Source organism: Mustela nivalis, assembly GCF_964662115.1.
Source record: "Mustela nivalis genome assembly, chromosome: 8".
Classification (NCBI taxonomy): domain Eukaryota; kingdom Metazoa; phylum Chordata; class Mammalia; order Carnivora; family Mustelidae; genus Mustela; species Mustela nivalis.
The window spans coordinates 18034751-18052267 of record NC_139027.1 but is presented as its reverse complement, the minus strand read 5'-3'; the positions used below and the strand labels follow the sequence as shown (position 1 = coordinate 18052267).

The following is a 17517-nucleotide window of genomic DNA, read 5'->3' as shown; positions in this document are numbered from 1 at the left end:
TGATCATTTCCCATTGTGTACTAATACCGAAACATCAAGTTGTATACCTTAAACATACACAATTTTTATTTGTCAGTTTTATCTTAAGAAAGCTGGGGAGAAAATAATCAGGACCACCCTTGGAGGTGGTATCAGCTTTCTTTGAGGCATATGCTTACATGGGGAAGAGATTCGGTTGGGGCTGAGGAATGGAAATGGAGAGAACAGAGCTGGTGAGGTAACTGACCGAGTCTGTCTTAATGGTGATTTCCTGGCCAAGCCGAATGTCTTGTTGCTGAATTCCCAGCACCTGTAGGAGTACATGGTAGGTTAAGGGTGGCAGTAAATACTTGTGGAGTGAATGAAGGGTTTTGAATGTTCTCAAAAAAATATGCAGTACTTTAGGATTGATACATGGAGCTGATTAAAAAAAAAAAGTAGAAAAGAGTTTGTCAGAAAACATGTATTCCACATTCTAGGAACACTTGTGACTTCGTGTATTTTTTCCTATTAAGTAAAGGCTATTTTTTAAATGCAAAAAATGGGGGCACCTGGGTGGCTCAGTCAGTTAACTGTCTGCCTTTGGCTCAGGGTCATGATCCTGGAGTCCTGCATTGGAGGCCCTAGTTGAGCTCCCTGCTCAGGAGGGGAGCCTGCTTCTCCCTCTTCTGCTCCCCCTGCTTGTGTTGTCTCACACTCTCTCTCTCTTTCTCAAATAAATAAACAAAATATTTAAGACACACACACACACACACACACACACACACACACACAAACTTTAAGGAGACAGAAGGGAAGGGGAGGAAGGAAGGGAGAGCTTCAGGTTGAATATATAAGGTGGTGGTTATTGATAGAGTCCAAGGGAAGCAGATTGAGATACAATCCAGAGCATAGATTTAAGGGTTAGGTAAAAAGTCTTTGAGTGTAACATATGGAGGAAAGATGAGTGTGAATGCAGCTAAATTTGCTTGTGGAGAGTAGGACGCTGACAGCTCGAAGACTTAAAATCAGAAGCAAATTAAACCATTACAAGGAATCTTCCTGGGTAGTTGAGGACATGGAATAAGTTCAGCCAGGCTAGAAGTTGGGTGCAGATGCAGGAAGTTGTATTGATTTTTGAGATGGGAAGATGAGGGAGTTCCAGTCTGGTGGTTTAATGAGGCAAGATTATTAGCTGGTAGTGAGAAGAATGGATGCAAGATTAGGGAGTTTAGGGAACTCCCAAATTCCCGGATTAGGGAAGATTAGGCAGTTCTGTTTCAGGAGAGAGAAGTAGGCATGAAATAGACATTGCAGTGGGGGTAAAGGGTGTATGCTTAGTAGAGGAAGACAGTACGTGTGCTGAGCAATGTTGAATGCCTGTGTGAAGTTGGAGGTCATGAATATAAATTGAAAGCAGGGATGCCTGGGTAGCTCAGTTCATTGGGCTGCTGCTTTTGACTCAGGTCATGATCCCAAGGTCCTGGGATCGAGTCCTGCATTGGGCTCCTTGCTCAGCAGGGAGCCTGCTTCTCTCTCCACTTCTGCCTGCTGCTCTCCCTGCTCGTGCGTGTGCTCGTGCGTGCTTGCTCTCTCTCTCTCTCTCTCTCTCTGACAAATAAATAAATAAATAAAATCTTAAAAAAATAAATTGAAAGCAGCATGCCTAATTGTATGATTTTTTTCCCCACCAAAGTTCAGCTGCTTAGATAAAACCACAAAGAAGGGTAAAGCAGAGTCATAGGTTTACACAGGTTTGAAGTTTTAATAGACATGACAGTGAGGGAGGGACAGGGAATTGCAGCAAAGAGGAACTCTGAAGTATGGACTGACATGAAGAGGTATGAGGAAAGAAAATTATGCTGATGAAAAAGGAGAAGCTGTTGGGGTCATTGGGTGTATCAGGTACAAGATCTCCAAGGATAAAAACTAACATTTGAAGAATGGGATCTTTCATCAGTGGTAGTTCTGTTTCTAATGATGACAAGATTCAACATAGAATAATGCAAATGGTGAGTTAAGTGGGGTAAAAAGGAGAGTTGAGGTTTTGATCCAATCCATGTGGTTGTCAAAACCTTGGAGAGTAGTGAACATTAATGAATGAGGATCAGACCAGGTGATCAAGAGATACCAATAAAGAGGAAGAGGAGGGGAGTGTTGCAAGATGGCATGAGCCTCAGGAAAGCATGACTTCATAAAAGGGAAGAGAGATAAGAGTCTGGAAAGGACAGTGAGGAGCAAAGAAAATAACTTGTTATCTCCTCACCCTGATGTAAATGGAATATGTGGTAGTAAACTGAGAGAGAAACAGAGGAAAACAGCATCCTGAGGGATCAGCCAAAAGGACAAAGAGCTAAGGGAATTTCCGTTCAGAGAAGCTATGCACGTCTGTGAGGGGCTTCCTGAGCACAAACAGGAAGGTCCCCAGCAGTGGAGGGATTTGAGGAGAAGAAGGGTGGGAGATTGGGTCGGATCAAGGATAAACAGCATTCTAGAGATGAGGATTTGGGTGGTAAAGGGTAACAGGGAAGGCCAGGTGGGTTGGCAGGTGAGAGAAAAAATTGGCCTTTTTGGTCTTGGAGGAAGACAGGCAGTGAGTTCTAATTTGTGGTCTTTGAGACAGCGGAGCATCTGCTTTAGCCTATTTATGGTGGAATGGGAGTATAAGGTTTAAAATTGTCTTAAGAAATTATGTTCTACTGGTCCCTGTCATATTCATGTATAGGATCAGTGGTAATTTTTGCTCTTTTGCTTAAGTGACACTAGGACACACAGCAAAGCCTGTGTGAGTCCAAAGATGAGACATTTGACATGCCCTTATTCCATTAGAGAAATTCACGCACTGTCGTATCTTTAGCAGTGAGTTAGTAGTGAGAAGAGTATTGGCCTCAGAATCTGAAGAAATGAGTTATAGTCCTACCAGTGCCACTTGCTAGCTGTGTAACTGTCATTTAACCTCCAAATTTTGCTTTCTTCATTTACAAAATGAAGCTGATAGTATCTGTTCTGCCTTCTTTGCAGAGTCGTAGGGCGATTAAATGAGATTGCGTATGTACAGAAGTGCTTTGTGAACTATTATGAACCATACAAATTTTTTTGTTGTTCTTATTAGTAGGGATCATCCTGAATCACCACAGTACTTTCAGTGCATTGAAGGTCACCACTGCTGACTTGGGATAGTGATTGAGGAGGTACTATTCCTTTGAGACAAAGTGGAATCTGCCAACAGCCAAATTGGGGCTTATCACAGACCTCTATCCTAAATTTCTCCATTGGGGCTTTGTCATTCTGGCCTTACTAACTAGTCCTCATTACTACAGACAGTGCTTCTGAAATTGAGTTTTACTGATGGCCCTTCTGATTCAGGATAGAGGTGGGTGATCCCCCTTACTGTTTAACAGACTGAGAGAATGAGCACACTAGTGTTAGTGGTCATTACTAAGACTTGATGTTGCCTCCTCATAATCAGAATGCTGCTTTTGTGTTCTTGACTCCTTTAGAATGGACATGAAATACTGTTGGTTTCAAATCCCTTTAATTCATTTAATTTTTAAAATGTTTCCTATCTAATAAAGATATTTTAGTAATTTAGCTGAAAGTGGAGTTAAGTGAAAGTAAATATAGAATCTGTGGTACAATTTGGGGTTTGAATGACATGTGTAGATAATTCAAAAAGAGACAAGTCACTTAATCTTCTGAGTCTCAGAATTGGTCATCATTTTATCCATTTTACAAGAATGCTATCAAGATCAAATGTAGGTATTATGTGTAAAAACACTTTAAAGTGCTACACAGATGTTCAGAGTTTTTTGTTTTGGGGTTTTTGGATGTTAAGTTTGAGATGCTAATTTACGTTCTGCCAGGATTTTTTTTCATGACTAATAAAAATTTTTTGTATCACATTATATCACATTATTGAGCTAAGCTGTATTTTGTCCACTGAATCTCTTTTAAGACCTGGCCTTTGGAAAGAACATTATATCCTTTTTTTTTTTAAGATTTTATTTATTTATTTGACAGGCAGAGATCACAAGTAGGCGGAGAGGCAGGCAGAGAGAGAGGAAGAAGCAGGCTTCCTGCTGAGCAGAGAGCCTGATGCGGGGCTCAATCCCAGGACCCTGGGATCAAGACCTGAGCCAAAGGCAGAGGCTTTAACCCACTGAGCCACCCAGGCGCCCCCATTGTATCCTTTCTTGAAGTAAAAATCAGAATATAACATTACTTCCTATCACTATTAAAGGTATTTCGTATTAGTGGTTTAAGTTTAGCAAGTTACATCTTCCATTTCTACCAGGATGGCAGAATAAGTACTCTCTCTGAGTAATGAGAACAGTAGAAATAGGTGCTGGATTTAAAAATTTTTGTGAGTGCTTTGTTGAGTCATATTGAGGTACACTCAGGACTAAAACTAAGTAAACCTATCTTAAACCAAGTGGTCAAATTTAACATTACCAAAATGGCGCAAACCAGTATTATATGTCTCCTGATACATTGCGCTGAAAGAAGCACATCACTGCTGTATTATTTTTGCCAAAAATAATTTCATCTAAGTGTAAGGAAATAAATTAGACACACCCAAATTGTGATTTGATCTATGAAACAGCTGACTGACCCGCACTCTAAAAATGTGAATCTCATAAAAGATGGAAGAAATCTTTATGATTTAAGGAGACCAAAGAGCCACTCCTAAAGGACACTAAAGAGTCATGACAGCAAAATGCAGTGTGTGACCCTCAATGAGATCATGGATAAGGGAGAAAGCTATTATTGAGGACAGTATTCACGGTAATGGGGACACTTTTGAATATGAATTCTGTATTAAATATCACTATATGGCTGTGTTAAATGTCTGTAATTTAGTACTGGCATTGGAGTTGTAGTTAACGTGGAATAGTGATGAGGTATCTGGGGTGAAATCATCAGTGTCTGCGAAAGTTTTCAAAATAAAAAGAAAAATTTAGAGTTGCACATTGTTAGGTGTTTGTGAAAATGAAACAGTAGATTAAGTTTTTTTTTTTTTTTTAAAGATTATTTATTTATTTATTTGACAGGCAGAGATTACAAGTAGGCAGAGAGGCAGGCAGAGAGAGAGAGAGAGGAGGAAGCAGGCTCCCTGCTGAGCAGAGAGCCGGACGCGGATCTTGATCCCAGCACCCTGGGATCATGACCTGAGCCACCCAGGCGCCCCGATTAAGTATATTTTTAAGTTGTAAAAGTGCTAAGTAGATTAACCACCAGTAAATATCAACAGTGGGAAACAGAGTGGTGGGGAGTAGTGTAAATTAACAGACTTCTCCTCAGTCATATCAGGGGTCAGTAGCTGCTGATTCATAAATGAAGATGTATTGATATTAGCTAGGGTTTATTAAGGGCTTTCTCTGGAACTGACATGGTTCTAAGTATCTTACTTATTGAATCCTTACATTAACCCTGTGATGTAGGTCAGTATTATTCCTCTCCACATTTCACATAGGAGTAAGTTAAGACACAGAAGGTGCCCAAGGTTATACAGTTGACCATAAGCGGTTATATTGGGGAAAAAAAGATGAAAATGTATAAGCTAAGCTTTCACCTTAAGAAGCTAGAAAAAGACTAGTGTAATAAAGCAAAAATAGTAGAAGGAAACCAATGAAACAAAAGACATTAAATACAGGGAATCAAGACAGCCAGTATTTGACTCTTTTAAAAAGATTAATAAAATTAAACCTTTGGCAAGACCAATTTTAAAAGGAAAGAAGGTAGTAATAAAATTAGGAATGAAAAGGAAATAAAAATATAAATGCTGCAAACATTAGAAGAGCATATTGGGGTGCCTGGGTGGCTCATTTGGCTAAGCAACCAACTCTTGGTTTCAGTTCAGGTCATGATCTCAGGGTCTTGAGATAGAGCCCGCAGCAGCCTGTGCACTCAGTGGGGAATCTACTTATGGATTCTCTCTCCCTCTCCCCCTCAGTCTGCTGGTGCATGCTAAATGTAGATGAACAAATTACGACTTGCCAAAACTGACTCAAAATATAAAATATCTGGACAGCTCTATTGTTATAAAATATTTTAAATCTATAGTTTAAAATCTTTCCTAAAAGAGAAGCGCAGAGTCTTTACTGGAGGAACCAGTAAATCTAGTCTTACATAGCTGTTTCTGTTACCATTCAGCCTTTTGTCTAAGATAAAGTGTAGTCTTACACAGCTGCTTCAAAATACAGAAAAACGGGATTATTCCCAACTTATACAAAGCTATCAGAGACATATCAAAACATATAAGAACAGTGTGAGAAAAGATCATTATGGGCCAGTTTTAATATAGAGGTGAAAATTCTAAAAAATATTAAAAAGACAAATGTAGAATTTATAAAAAAGGATAATCCATAATGACCAAAAAAGTTGATTTATCTTAGTCATGCAAAGGTGATTTGACATACAAAAACATGTAATTTGCCCTATAAACAGATTAAAGGGGGAAAATAGTATGTTTAACTCATTAGATGCAAAAAACATATGTGATGGGTTGCCTGGGTGGCTCAGTGGGTTAAGCAGCTGCCTTTGGCTCCCAGGGTCCTGGGATTAAGACCCACATCAGGCTCCCTGCTCAGCAGAGAGCCTGTTTCTCTCTCTCTCTACCCGCCTCTCTGCCTATTTGTTCTCTGTATCTCTCTGTCAAATAGATAAATAAAATCTTTTTATAAAAAAAAGTATGTGAGAAAATTTAAAATCCATTCATGATTAAAACATGAAAAACTTAATAGCAAATTAAGAATAGAACTTCCTTAACCTGAAAAAGATCTGTCATTCTCTTAAGACTGCGACAGTACTGTCCACAAGTGCTGATTAATTTACTTGTCCTCAGTTAACTCATCTATTGAACAAGGGCTTCCTGGAAGCAATGACTTAATCCAGAGGAATGAGTCTAGTGATAGGAATTGCCAAGATTATTGCAGTCAGGCAGAGGAAGTTTCTGGCAAGCCTTATAGTGCTCTTCAAATCTTATTAGTATGTGTGACTATTGTTTCTGCATTCTCATTTGTTTAAGAAATATTAATTAAATATCCACATAATACCAGACCATTTTGGGTGGAGATACCTTGATGAAAATCAGTCCTGTTGTCACGAAACTCAGTCCATTGTTGGAGGGAACCATACAGTCAGGAGACGCTAATTATGATAGAGGAAGGGAACCATACAGTCAGGAGACGCTGATTATGATAGAGGAAGGCACAGGATGCCTTGGGGAGCATGGGCAGCTAATGAACTCAGACACTGCAGGAATGGGCTGGTGAAGGAAGACTTGAAACAGTATCTTTCAGGACACGTTGGAGAGCTAATCTTGCAGCCATAAGAAGATCAGATGTTAATTTGGCTCCTCTTTACTCTCTCTTAACCTTACAATTCTTTTTCTTTATGACCTCAGCCAATAATAATAGCTAAACTTCCTATGAACTTGCTCTGTGTCCTCCAGCACTTTATAAATACTAACCCATTTAATCCTCAACAGTATTGTGAGGATTAAATGTACTAGAGTGCATGTACTAGTGAGGCATGTACTAGAATTAACTGCATTTTACGGATGAGGAAACTGCAAGTAACTTTCCTGATGTTACTCAGCACAGCACTGACAGAGCCTGACTCAGACTGATGTTCCCAGAGTCCTTATCACTAAGCCAGACTGCTCCTCCATAGATTATAACCACCATATCCTTCTGGTTTTCAGCAGAATTTAGAGAAAGGTGTGACCAAGAGAACTGTTGAAGCTGAGATTTGTGGAGACTTGCTGAATGCAGTATTTTTATTGTTATTGGCTTAAGCTGCAAGTCTTGATCTCAGACACTTTGGATGTAGTCTTCACACTTACACTGCATTGTACTCAGATCATATCTATCACTTAAATCAAGTTAAAAGGATCCACTTATAAGATATTTTATTTCTGGAAAGAAATTGCATTTCTTGGGTTTTGGGGGAGGTTGTTTTGGAGGATTTTTTTGGTTTAGTTTTGTTATTATGTGTGAGTAGATACCCCAAAACATTCTACCAAATATAGTTGACCCTTGAGCCACATGGGTTAGGGGCGCCAGTGCCCAATAGAGTTGAAAATCTGCATACAGCTTTTGACTTCCCCCAAATTTAACTACTAATAGCCTACTATTGACCAGGCACCTAACCTATAAAAGTGATTAATACATATGTTGTGTATTGTATGTATATCATATTATATTCTTAAAATTAAGCTAGAGAAAAGAAAATCATAAGGAAAACCCATTTATGGTACTCTGTTGTATTTATCATTAAAAATCTGTGTATAGGTGTGCACAAATAGTTCAACCCCGATTATTTGAGGGTCAGCTGTACTGTGGAAGGTTCCACCTTTGCCATGAAACCTCTTGAGGGCTTTTTCCTCTTCCTTAATCCAGTCTCTTTTTTTTTTTTTTTAAAGGTTTTATTTATTTATTTGACAGAGAGACATCACAAGTAGGCAGAGAGGCAGGCAGAGAGAGAGAGAGGAGGAAGCAGGCTCCCTGCTGAGCAGAGAGCCCGATGCGGGACTCGATCCCAGGACCCTGAGATCATGACCTGAGCTGAAGGCAGTGGCTTAACCCACTGAGCCACCCAGGCGCCCTTAATCCAGTCTCTTTAAACTCTCTTGTTCAAGATCCTGTAGATAGCATGTAAAAAAAAACTCATTTCAAATAGTTAAGCTCACAAGAGTTGTTACTGGAAGAGTCCCAGGACTCCTGAGTCCATACAAGTGCTACTAGGAAGGAACAGTTCCTAGGCGTAGGAATGCAGTTGGGAGAGTCGGTTCCTACAGGCCTCCCTCCCTCTGTCTCCAGTCTTTGCTTGCCTCTTTTCTGTATGGATTTCATTTCCACCCCAGTGGCGTCACTTGGTGGTGGGACAGCTCCAGGTTTGCCTTATCCCAGTTTAATGAGTTTAGAGAAGAAAAGACCTCTTTCTCCCCTTTATAGTCTATCTGAATCCCAGGAAAGGATTCTGGCTCAGCTTGGATCCATGTGTATGTCCTTTGGACCAGTCATTCTGGCCAGGGAGGTGGGGTGCTATGATTGATTAGTTAGGCCTAGATTAAATGACTGCACCTGAGAGGGAGTGGGTGGAATCTGAGTGACAGATTCCTAACAAACTCGCAGAATAGGGTTGGGCAGGTGCTGTTAGAAGATGGAAGGAAAATGCTGTAACCACAGGTTTAACCACAGGTTAAAGTAACCACAGGTTTCTGCTAAGGTGCTTATCTCTATCCCATGTTTTGGGACTTTTCTCTGCTTTGAGACTTCAAGCTCTTTGAAGGCAAAAACTTGAGAGCCAGTGGGCCCTAGATTTGATTCCCTGTGCATCCCTATGTGCACCACATAGAACTAGATGCTCAATAAGCAAGTATTTATTTCAATTCCTGTTTGTAGTACTTCTCATTATTTTGGATTACTATAGTCATGATTTTAGGTAGACATTATCTTTTCCATTTTTAGTTTTAGCTGAATTATTTAATAATTGCTTCTGTGTTTAGTTCAGGACCTTACTGGATAAGTTATGGGTACGCAGTCAACCTACATATGTAAAAAATATGACTGAATAAAATTCCTCTTCAAATAATAAGGAGATTGTTTCCCCATGTTTTTTTTAAAAGATTTGTTCATTTATTTGGAGAGAGAGAGAGAGCACAAGAGAGAGCGCATGCCAGTGTGTGCAGGGGGAGGGGCAGATGGAGAGGGAGAGAGAGAATCTCAAGCAGATTCCAAGCTGAGCTTGGAGCCCGATGCAGGGCTCTGTTGCACAACCCTGAGATCATGACCTGAGCCAAAAGCAGGAGCTGTGTGTTCAACTGATTAAGCCACCACCCTGTTTCCCCATATTTTTAATGGATTGGGGTTGTTTTTTTAATTGAAAATAAAGTATCAAATCAAAGATTTGGCTTATGAAGTTGGCTTATCTTTATTCCTTAGAAAAGAGTTAATACACAAGTACATGACTTTAACATACATTTGTCCTCAGTGGTTATAGGACTTAAATACTTGTATTCAGGACTTTTTAATCATCTAGATATTTTTTAAACTTTTACTCTTCTTACTTTAGTTTAACTTGCTTTCAGATTTTTGTCTCTTAATAAAATGCCACATTAGTATATAAGATAAAAATATTTAAATCAATGCATATTGACTTATTTTCATTTTCTCCTTAGGAACTGAGAGAAAGCTACAACACACAGCAGTTAGCACTTGAACAACTTCATAAAATCAAACGTGACAAGTTGAAGGAAATTGAAAGAAAAAGGTCAGAGCTAATACAGAAAAAGAAACTAGAAGATGAGACTATAAGGTAATATAGCTGATAAATTTAATATACTACTTTACTATTAGAATTCTAATTTTGTTGCCCATATCTTAGTTTGACTACGAAAATTTAAGGGAAATAAAAGGATTATCCTTGGATGCTAATTAGAGTCAGCAGTTTAGAAGTTTAGAAGTTCAGTTTTTCTTTTAGGGAGTGAGATTATAGTAATCAATTTTATGTTCCATTGGTGAAGAATAAGGGGTTTGGACTCAGACCTGGATTAGACTTCTTGATCTACCACTTACTATTTGGATGACCTTGGTTAAGTCACTTTACCTTTTGAACCCCATTTCTCCACCTGAGAAATAGAAATACTGATGCATGCCTCATAAGTAAAAATAATGTAGCTAGCAAGCCAAACACAAATGTCTTACACTCATCACTTCCTTCTCTCCATTGTAAATCTGTTAAGTTTGCTAAAAGATCACAAAAACCAAATACTTAATTTTATTAAGTGATAAGATGGGGTGATGAGATGGAGTATATAATGCCATGTTGATGCAGTTCTCTTTGTGCCACTGAGCCTATCAGTTGCCTCCATTTATAGTAAGAAGTAAGATAGTTGCAGAATCTGAGGCATTTTTGTAGAGACTCAGCATAATTTTTTTCTGTTGTGAGGTCTTGTTTCTAATATGTTCCTTAGCCACAACCCCCTCCAAGTCCTCTAGCGTCAGAAATCAGTATAATTAACAAATACTAAGGAGCCAGCTTTTCTTTGCCTTGGAGATAAGTAGACGAGCAATGCCCATGAAGGAGCTAACAGTTACTCGAAAGGCAAGAAAGACACATTACCATGTAGTAGGCCTCTATTTTTAACGGCTTCAGAATAACCACTCCCAGCACACTTAATGAGTGGCCGCTGTTGACTGTGATGCAAGGACACTCTGGTTTTACTCCTTGTTCTTGATTCCTCATCATTCCAGTAGGAGCTGGAGACTGCCAGACAGAGCTCTGTAGTACTCCTTACTCCAAGACCCCCACTTTTGTGGCTGCTAACAAGAAATACTAGAATAATGTAAGAGCGGAGACAGTGAAGTTCAAATTTAGAAGCTTTTTTTTTTTTTTAACCACTTAACTGCCACTGAATGTTGCATAAGGGAATAGTGCAGTAACTACATAGCTAGTCACTGTGTCAGAATTTTCTGCTGATGATGTTGCAAGTGTTTTGAAATTGCATCACCGCTCACAATTTTTCCTAGGCCAGCAAGCCATATTAATAATACACGTTTTCATTTCATTCATTTCATTCATCCTCCTCACACATTATCCTGCTATAGAAGAGGAAAGAAATCAGAGCAGACACACATGTCAAATCAGTCCAGAGCTGAGTCTTAGAAATAACAACTTGATTTCTTAGCCGTTTGCCTAGGAAGGCTCCCTCCTTGTCCTCCGCTGTTGGTTAGAGTCAGGTTTTCAGTGTAGGTTTGGCCTCCTTGCCCTTTGTCCAGCTTCTGAGGTATCTTCTGGCTCTGAATTGTTTCTCAGGCACTGACACATAAGAAAGTTTATCAAAATTTAATTTCATATTCTTTTAACTCTCTAGCCTTTCTTTATCCCAGTAAACATGGGGGAAATACTCTGTGGTATTTATAATCTCTGGGAACTCAAGTAGAGGCTAGATTAGGTCACCTTAGTGTGGAAGAATGTGGGAAAAGGCGATGGAGGAACTCACCAGGAAAAGGAATGGTGGCTGAGATGAAGAAAGGACCTCAGAGAAGCGTGGCCCTCAAAGGAGAGCCAGATGTCAGTCACAAAAAGTGCTGGAGGAAGCACTCTTTGCAGTGAGAGAGGTTATGGGAGGATTTGCAAAGGGTCAAGGGGAAGCTAATCATGGGATAATGAACCAGGAGTATGAGTGTAAGACAGTCCAGGAATGAGGAAGAGAAGTGGCAGAGTAAGTGGGTCTGCAGTTTTGGGGATTATATAGGAATTGAGACATGGAATTAAGCCAAGATGTCTTCCTTGGTAGGGCATAGACCAACTTGCCCAGCTAGAAACCAAGCTGCAGCTGTTATCAAATGTCATAGAAGCATATATGGAAGCGTGGACCTATAGGGGAACATGCCCTGCTCTCTAACAATGAAAAAGACTTCCAAGGGGTAATATAGAAAGTAGGTAATCTGCCCAGAAGCATTTCCTGTTTCTACAGTAATGACCAAATCCTGAAAACAGGGGTTAGCTAGATAGTGGAAATAAGAGCTGAAATACAGTCCTTGTGAAAAATCTAGAGAGAAAGAAAGAAATCGGGAGAGAGGGGAAGAACATTTAGATATACCTTATGTATTTATTTTCTGAATAGTTCCCCTTTCTTCTCAGCGTTGGGAGGTTGGCTGACAGGAGGGAATTTAAGGGTATGAGAAATTGTCAGTCTTACTCCCCAGTTCATCTATTTGACCAAGGGTCCTCTCCTGATTAATTGGTTTTTCCCCTTCATCCATGATCCCCACTGTTTCTCCACACCCCATGCTAATGTCTTAGCTATATGATAAATACATAAGATTATATATAAATACATAAGAAATATGTAATATTCCTATAGTTTGTGAGGAATAAGATCTGATATTTTTTATTTTGTTATTATTTTGCATAACAGAAATTTTAGGACATTATGCAAACTCTCTCTTTTTTTTTTTTTATGTAAAGGAAAGCAAAGCAAGGAAAAGAAAACTTATGGAGAGAAAGTCTTAGAAAGGAGGAAGAAGAAAAACAAAAGCGACTCCAGGAAGAAAAAACACAAGAGAAAGTTCAAGAAGAGGAGCGGAAAGTGGAGGAGAAGCAGTGTAAGGATAAGGATAGAAATAATAGATTTGATTTTTCTGAGACAGAGCAATGAAAGCAATAAGAATAAAAAGATTATGATGAAAAGCAAAAAAAAAAAATTTAAACAGATGTTAACCTTGGAGTCAGAAAAAAACTTTTTCTAAATTGAACTTGGAGAAGGCTTTATTAAAACAGACTGAGGGTAGAAGTCTTAAAACAACTTGCAGAAAAGAAGAGGATCATAATCACTGAGTAGCTATGAACAGACCTTGACATGGTTTTCATAATTGAAGTAAACAGTTGTAGTTTATTCAACCAGTGTTAACTAAACTGTTTATTTTAATGATACAACAGTAAAATTTTAAGTCTTTGCATATTGAAATTTTCTCAGAAGGAATGTTTTGTTCATGATACAGCTCAGTATCCATTCCTAAGATACTTTACATATTACTGTATTTCTTTTGGATATACAAGTATTTGAAACCTTATTGATGATACATGTGTTGAAATTTCTGTATGCCAAAGCATTTATTCTGCAAATAAAGCTAAGTATTTTTAATCTTATTAAGGGTAGTGTATCTGTGAGCACTTCTGCTTTTCTTTTAGAACCATACTGGTTAATCTACAGCTCTTTCTTCACTGAACCCTGTTCACTGCTAACCTCATCTGTGACCTCTCTCTCTGCCTCTTCTTCCTTGTTACATCCTGAGTGCCACAGAACAAACCTCGCTGCTTGGCCTCCTTGCGCTTTGCACGGCTTAGCTGCCACCACTCCTCTGCCTTCCCCGACGTCCCTGCGCGTGGCACACCCCGCAAGTCATGGCTTTGTTTCATTGCCTTCTACTTTACTGAAGATGAATGTCCTTGTTTGCTTTTATATCGATTCTGTGACTATACAAGATATTTAAATCCTAACAAGCCTGTGTCAAATGGATTTTCATTTTACTATTTGATGTTCAGTTTTTTTTCCTTTTGATTTTACAAGTTCTTTATATTGAGTCATGAAGATGTATGTACATGAAAGTAGCAAATAATGACCATTATCTTCTCTTTAGGTGAGCCAGCTAGTGCTTTGGTAAATTATAAAGCATTATATCGCTTTGAAGCCAGGAGCCATGATGAGATGAGTTTTAATTCTGGGGATATAATACAGGTAGGAAACTATCTTTTTTGTTCATGAATAAGCTTAATACAATGAAGTATATAACTTTCTATAATAATAATGACTATAATTTCATGTAGTGATTTGTCATTTAAAATGCATATCCTTAACTTTATCCAATTTGGCCCTAACAACGTACTGCACAGTTGCATATTACCACTGCCATATTCTAGGTAAGGCAGCTGAGACTTACACAACAGGTAACAGTCAGCAGGCCAGTGACGGAGAGGGTTGCAAGTACATGTCTTTGATTTTCAAATCCTGTGTTCTTTACACTGTGCCATTGCTTCACATCGTAAAAGGTGATGCTGATTTTGTTAATAAATCACCAGTGAAATTTGGGGAAGCTGATTATTTTCTGGCAACATTAAAAGAATTGAAGGAGGCGGGTTCTGTAGCTCTAATTAGATGCGGTCCCTTGTTCCTAGAAACAAAAGCCCTTTATTATATAGTCACAAACCACAGAAGATGGATGAATAAAGGAAGATGCAGGGAATAGCATTTGATACAGCTGTGACATAATGGAAAGAATACAGGCTTTAGAAGCTTACTAACTTGGGTTTTAGTCTCTGCTTCAGTTTTCTTCTTAATAAATTAAGGTACTATTACCTGGACTACCGAGCCAGGGCCTGCTTTCATTTTTCCCTGTGTGGTCACCAGTTTGGTGTATTTTATCTGTTACACAGCAGATATTTAGTGATACTTGGCATAGAGTTTACTAGAAGCATCTGTTCAAACACTCGAGATGGTCCCCCTTCCTTCTGTTACCATTGCCACCACTGACAGTGCCACAGTCTGGTGGCCTTCCTCATCTTCTACCTGTTAATGATGAATTTGGTCCAGAAGTGAAGAGATGCAGCCTATGTGGCGAGGAGCCCACTTACAGTTCTGCTTATATCTTTTATTTACTCTGTCAACAAATATTTTTTGAGGGCTGTGCTAGGCTAGGAATATAGTGAACAAGGCACAGTCTCTACCCTTAAACTGCTGATAGTCTAATGAGAAAGACAGACATTCTAATGCAGTTGAGGAAGGAAGGTGGTGGAAAGCTACCAGCTTTACAGCAGACCTCGCCCGTGGTCATCAAGCCAGTCTGGTGGCAGTGACAATGGGAACATTGAGATAGCTAGAGTTTCTTGACTATGTTCTGTGCCAAATCACCAATGTAAAGAATGAGTCATGTGTTACAAATGCCTGATTTGGACACCTTGGTTGATGACAGCGTCATTCACTAAGAGAGGAAGATCAGAAGGAGGGAATTGGAGTAAGAGTTACAATGAGTTTAATTTGGGGTGAGTTTCAGATTCCTAGGCAGCAGGTGGATACACCTCTGGCTATCCAGAAATATAGAGGGATCTCAGGCAGAGATCAGAGGCGGCCAGTTTAAGTGTCATCACTCTGTTGTGATGGTAATTGACATGAGTGTAGAGGATGACTGATGATGCAGTCCCCAAGAGACATGAACACTGGAGGTATTATTAGAGGAAGGGAAGTCTTAAAAGAAACAACGAGAGGTAGGAAAAAGCCAGGAGGGTAGTTTAGCAGGAGGGAATTTTGAGAAGAGTGGTCTGGGTCTGTATGTCAAATAAGATGGGACTAAAAAAAAAAAAATAAAAATAACCATTAGATTAACAGTATCACGACTATTGTTAACCTGGAGGAAAACAGTACTAGTTGAGTGGAGTGGTGGGTGAAGAAGCCAGATTTTAGTGACCTGAACAAATTGGAAGGGAGGAAGAGGAAATGGTGAATATACAAAATTCTTTGAAGGAGCTTGGCTTTTGAAAGTTGGAAGGGAGAGAAAATGATAGTGAGGTGTATGGGTTGAGGGGAGGTTGTTCTATGTTTTGATTTATGGTTTTTTGATGTTTGTTTTTTTTTTTAACTTGGCTGAAGCTTGAGCAAGTTCAAATAATGATAGAGAAGATCTGCAGAGAGGGAAAGGATTAATGATACTGGATTTACTAAAGTGCACAACTGTAAATATACAGCTCAAATGATTAGTGCACATGTGTGTATCTGTGAAACTACCACTCAGATCAACATATAGAACACAGAACACTTAGGAAGGCACCTCATGTCTCCCTGGCAGACCTCTCTATTCTGACTAGTGAATGCAGATGAGGAAGATCCTTGGTAAGGCTGGAAGGCTTGGAATCTAGAGCCCAGGAGGAGAGAATAGTGGAAGGACTAGATAACCTCTTAGAGATTAGAGGACTGAAAGAAAGGATGGGTGGGATTATTAAAAATGCATTTTGCTGAGTTAGAAGGTGAGCTCAGATCTGAGGGCTTCCCTATCCTTGGTAAGATAGGAGGCAAAATCTAATCAACTTAATGGATGAGGGTAGCAGAAGAGATTTGTTTGAAGGTGAAAAAGATTACAAATTCCACTGAGCCCTGGCAACATTTTCCATGACAACCTATTTTTCCAGTGTTCATATGTATTAATGCTGTTTTTGAAGTAATAATTTCCATCAACCTGTGAGAACTATATAAAAATTTCTAGTTTAATTCTCTGTGTAAATCTCTGTGTAATCAGAGCTATAAATAACAGATATGAAATTGGTTAAAATTGACCCCTGACAAAGCAAGCTTGGTCTAATTCTAAAGATGAAGTGAATGTTCCTTTTCTTTTTCTTCTTTTTTTTTTTCCAGAGATTTTATTTATTGACAGACAGAGATCACAAGTAGGCAGAGAGGCAGGCAGAGAGAGAGAGGAGGAAGCAGGCTCCCTGCTGAGCAGAGAGCCCGATGTGGGGCTTGATCCCAGCACCCTGGGATCATGACCCAAGCCAAAGGCAGAGGCTTTAACCCACTGAGCCACCAAAGTGCCCCGAATGGGCCTTTTCTTCTTGGAATGGTAGAAAATATTGGGAAAAAGTATTAAAGAAAGGAGACTTTTAACAGTTTGTAGGAAAAGGAGGAAGTTAGTGTTCGAACGCCAGTATTCTTAACTGTCAGTGATCCGTGCTTTGAGACCAACATTTAAATCAGGTAAATTGCTGAGCATGCTACTTTAGGTTGCGTACTTCCTTGGGGTCTGTTATGTTCTTGTCTTTAGTTTTAGTGCTCTGGATTGGCTCTTTTAAAGTAGCCTTAAACTAGATCTACAGGATGATATTTTAGCAGGGGTTTCTTTTGTTCTGTTTCAGAACACCATTTTATAGTTACTACATAGCTGTGCCAGCTATTTTAGAACTAATGAGTGTGTTTAACAAGCAAGGTTGCAGGATACAAAATCAATATACAAGGACAAATGTTCATGGTTTTATTTGTAATAGCCAAAAGCTGGAAACCACTCA

At 39.2% G+C, this 17517-nt stretch overlaps 1 protein-coding gene across 17 annotated transcripts in view; it reads left to right on the top strand.

The window, feature by feature from the left end:
- The window catches only part of ITSN2 (intersectin 2), a 140648-nt gene that overhangs the window by 65097 nt on the left and 58034 nt on the right, over window positions 1–17517 (top strand). For all 17 annotated transcript variants that reach the window (XR_014315451.1, XR_014315452.1, XR_014315453.1 and 14 more), the window contains 3 exons: window positions 10142–10278; window positions 12937–13073; window positions 14109–14206. Coding sequence is in view for 13 of the 17 variants with exons in the window: in XM_082744988.1 (XP_082601114.1) it covers window positions 10142–10278; window positions 12937–13073; window positions 14109–14206 (372 nt within the window). In the remaining 4 variants the exon portion in view is untranslated. The remainder of the gene's footprint in view (window positions 1–10141; window positions 10279–12936; window positions 13074–14108; window positions 14207–17517) is intronic.